This window comes from Acanthaster planci, linkage group LG02 (genome assembly GCF_054643075.1).
Source record: "Acanthaster planci isolate LZ-2023a linkage group LG02, COTS_SCS, whole genome shotgun sequence".
Lineage (NCBI taxonomy): Eukaryota > Metazoa > Echinodermata > Asteroidea > Valvatida > Acanthasteridae > Acanthaster > Acanthaster planci.
This window is the reverse complement of record NC_141778.1, coordinates 9,822,957-9,826,666: the sequence shown is the minus strand read 5'-3', so window position 1 is coordinate 9,826,666 and position 3,710 is coordinate 9,822,957. Positions and strand designations below refer to the sequence as shown.

Below are 3,710 nucleotides of genomic sequence, written 5' to 3'. Positions count from 1 at the left end.
TACCGTCATCACAGGTATCATGCTTGGGAGTGGGGAGAACCTTGGGGCAAAGTGACTCGCCCTAGACTGCTACTCAGACAGGTCAAACAAGAATTATACCCAAAATGTTGGCAATGATGACCTCTCTGGTACAGCTGATGTCTACTTCTTACCTATAATACTTGGTGACCTGGCCACCAATGAGTGGACCAACAATCATTCCCAGACCATAGGTCATTCTCAGTCGCCCCAAAGATTCGGCCCTTTGACCCTCGTCTGTGAGATCAGCTATCACCATCTGGGTTCCTGCAAGACAAATTCAATACAAGAAACAGATCACAAGAACGTTCCTGAATTTTTTAAAAAACATTCTCTGGTCATTCCAATATAAGCGGTCCTTAAGCCATCATTTTATAATAAACCCATCCAAATTTCTCAAAATCATCCATTTCTGCTGGGTTAAGGAAGGTAAAGCCCAGGCATATTTGCATGGAATGGTGATGGAAAACAGTGTACATAGTTTCCTGCAAAGCAGAGAATTTTGAGAACTCAAAAATGGTCAAAGCAAAATGTGTGAAAAATCTGCTTTGGGGATTTTGGAGGATTCCAATTGACATGGTTTAGATACATGAAAGATTGAACACTTCAATATTAGTTGAGCAATACCATGATTAGCACTGAGAAACAACGCAGGCACTCGGGACAGAAACACAAAGGCTCCAGTGGTTGCCATGCCCAGCAGACCGTACATGGAAGCTGCCATTGCGTACGCTAGCGTCAGGGCTGCACGCCCACCGTACAGGTCCCCAAAACGCCCAAATATGGGCGTACCAACAAGCAGAATGATGTTGTAGAAGGTCTGCAGGTAACCGTAGACGACCATGTCCATGCCTAATTTCTTTGTCAGGTACTGTGCCGGGAGAAAATGTAATTTAAATTAAGTTCAAAATGCATAAAGCAGAGACAGAAGGTTACGCAAGTGTTGGATTTTCCTTGCCGTAACTTTTCCAATTGCATCTATCGTGTCTACCAGTCAAAGCGGGGCTTATGCCAGTGTTTGATTAAATGTGTTCAACTCAGATATTTTGAGAATTACACACAAAACATAAGTTTGAAAAAAGCCCATGTGTATTTCAGCCAACGAAGGAAAGTACATGCACTAGGATGGTTCACACAACTAAACTTAATAAGGTACATCGTAACAATATTCAGCATAAGAACTAAAAAACAGGTGAGATGTTATCATTATAATATCAATTTTTTGTGAGACATACTGTACATGTGCATGTACTTACAGGCAAGACACCTGTTTGAAGCCAAAAACACGCAGCATAGAGGAAGATGTTGATATGGAGGATCCTTTTGATCACTCCCCAGGAGGGCGAAGACGGAGGAAGATCCTGTTTAGCATGATTACATGTACTTCCATCATTGGACAGTTCATTTGTCATCTCAACATCTGAAGATGAGTGTGTCAGCTGAGCAACAGGTTTGCCTTTTACATGTATATCGTCACGAAGTTGGTGATCTCCGTTGGTGCCTCTTTGTTGACTTGTGTCCATTGCAGCGGCATCTGTCATATCTTGGGTGAGGTCTGTGTGGGAAGAACCAGTCCTATGCTGCAACCGGTTGGCTGCTTCATCTGTTGCTGTCTGTCGGTTGGAACGCAACTTCATGTCTCAACCTCGCACAGCCGACTGGGAATATGAATTACCTGCATATCAACAAATCTGAATGCTGGTAGTTGAACTTCCAAAAAGAAATTTAGCAGTTGCACAGGGCTCCAACTTAGAATGTCAAGTAGGGATCGTGGCATGTCCACAGGAAAGAGAAAATGAGATTTCTTTCGAAAACCACTTAGGGCCTATCCATTTTTTTCATCCTTAATACTGAAAGACTCCTACACCCCCCCCAAAAAAAAGGCTGAAGTAGGCCTAATAGTACTATCTCAAGTAAAGAGTTCGCATTTTCTTTTTCCAAAATGGCAAAAACTTTCCCCCACCATGCCCTCCCCCATCACCCGGTCAACAACCAGTATGGCAATAACAGTTAAACATCCATTGCTCTTTCAAATTTCTGCACGGTCTCAGCAGTCAGGGCAGTATTTAGCCCAATATATGGCCCAAGCCGCCCAACGAAATGCAGAACGAAGCCCCACAAGTGGTGCGGTACTGCAAATGGTGGCGGCACGCGAGGACGAGCAACAAACCCCATATGACACACAGTCTACAATTCATGTTATGTCCTGGTGGAAGTACATGTCATGGAAGTCGACATCGCATCCATCAGACAGTGTGTGCATGGGGTGTGCTCACGTGCAAACAAACCAGCAAGCAACGCCAACGGACGATGCATTTATAAAACTACTTTTATGGATCTAACTTTTTAAAATTTTTACCGTGAACAACGTCTGCAGTGTTAGTCAGCTGACCGACTGCATCAATTTGGTGCAACTAGCTATCCGGCCGCCCAAAGATAGATGACCCTGACAGTCACTTCGCCCCATAACCACTTCGCCCGTCACCATTTCGCCCCGTCTTCACATCGCCCCATCTCCACATTGTCGATTATGTCCCCATTTCAATTCCACTTCGCCCTGTTCGTGCTCGAGTGTTACAGGCCCTCTTAAAACATGGTCGAGAGAGGAGTTCCATAACGACATGGAGTTACACATGTATATAGAAAACTCTAACATCGACTGCATTGTTAATGATGAATTAATACATATGGTTTCACAAGCATAGGGTTTATTTCTTATCCTCTTCAAATTTATTTCAAAGCGATGCACAGTTCTGTACACATCGTTCTGGTTACTGTCAGACGTACAGCAGTGGCTGCGGCCCGGAGGCCGCGCCGCGGCAGGAATTTTGTGGAAACATGCTCGCTTCAAGTAAGAGCAAAACAACCTAAAATTAAACACATGAACACAGAAAATACACATATAGACAAGACAATAAGTTTCGTGAATTAACTTTAAGAAATCTTGCAACAGTCGGATAGGCCTACGTGGCATAAACATTGGTTGCCACACTCCATCAATCCTTCTTGTGGGGGTGCAGCGCGCGGGAACCAGCGGTTTGCGCAGGTGTCACTTGGTTGCTCAAACCTCGGTGTTTTCATTTGTTCCATCTAGGCATATGCCTCTGTTACTAAAGAACAGAATGAAAGACAATCGGTGGGGCGAAGTGGAAATGGGGCGAAGTGGAAATGGGGCGAAGTGGAAATGGGGCGAAGTGGAAATGGGGCGAAGTGGAAATGGGGCGAAGTGGAAATGGGGCGAAGTGGAAATGGGGCGAAGTGGAAATGGGGCGAAGTGGAAATGGGGCGAAGTGGAAATGGGGCGAAGTGGAAATGGGGCGAAGTGGAAATGGGGCGAAGTGACCGACACCCGACATGATCATGATGATCATACCAGAAAAAAGTTCCTTTATATTAAATGAGGGGTGTTCAATCTCAATGTATTTCGAGTTCAAAATAGGGCAGATATGGAAAAATTAACATAAAATGATTTCACACGAGAAAAAGACAACCCACTGACCTCCGATTAGTGGGGGATCATGAATAATTCAAAAGATAGTTATAAAGTAGTTTCCAGACGTTTTCGCCATTAGTTCAAGCTACATTCTATTTTGGTTCAGACTATTTGGAAAACTGATTGATTGACTTTTTCGCGAAAGAAATATCTTTATATTGTAGTTCAAAATATTTATTGGTTTTCTTTATCTTAAGCA

The 3,710-nt window shown here is 43.7% G+C and overlaps 1 protein-coding gene across 3 annotated transcripts; it reads right to left on the bottom strand.

Annotated features, from left to right (window-relative positions):
• Window positions 1-131: 131 nt before the first annotated feature.
• Window positions 132-2,529, bottom strand: LOC147799847 (solute carrier family 67 member A1-like). Of its 3 annotated transcripts, none has more exons than XM_087133763.1 (4): window positions 2,378-2,488; window positions 1,275-1,676; window positions 646-889; window positions 132-285 (listed from the first exon to the last, which is right to left on the bottom strand). In XM_087133763.1, exons 2-4 carry the CDS (start codon window positions 1,653-1,655, stop codon window positions 149-151), a joined length of 762 nt encoding a protein of 253 aa, XP_086989889.1. In that variant the 5' UTR covers window positions 1,656-1,676; window positions 2,378-2,488; the 3' UTR covers window positions 132-148. The 3 variants fall into 3 exon arrangements, with proteins under 3 accessions (XP_086989889.1, XP_086989888.1, XP_086989887.1); XM_087133762.1 differs by lacking the exon at window positions 2,378-2,488 and adding an exon at window positions 1,982-2,190 and having other exon boundaries at window positions 1,275-1,693; XM_087133761.1 differs by having other exon boundaries at window positions 133-285; window positions 1,275-1,693; window positions 2,378-2,529.
• Between the last annotated feature and the right edge of the window lie 1,181 nt (window positions 2,530-3,710).

What these genes read in the sequence shown, in the direction of transcription:
- LOC147799847 (XM_087133761.1), bottom strand. Translation starts at nt 1,655, where the DNA reads ATGAAGTTGCGTTCCAACCGACAGACAGCAACAGATGAAGCAGCCAAC. An exon ending in TTCAAACAGGTGTCTTGCCT is followed by an intron (nt 890 to 1,274) that starts GTAAGTACATGC and finishes CTCCCGGCACAG; the next exon opens with TACCTGACAAAGAAATTAGG. An exon ending in GTTTCTCAGTGCTAATCATG is followed by an intron (nt 286 to 645) that starts GTATTGCTCAAC and finishes TTTGTCTTGCAG; the next exon opens with GAACCCAGATGGTGATAGCT.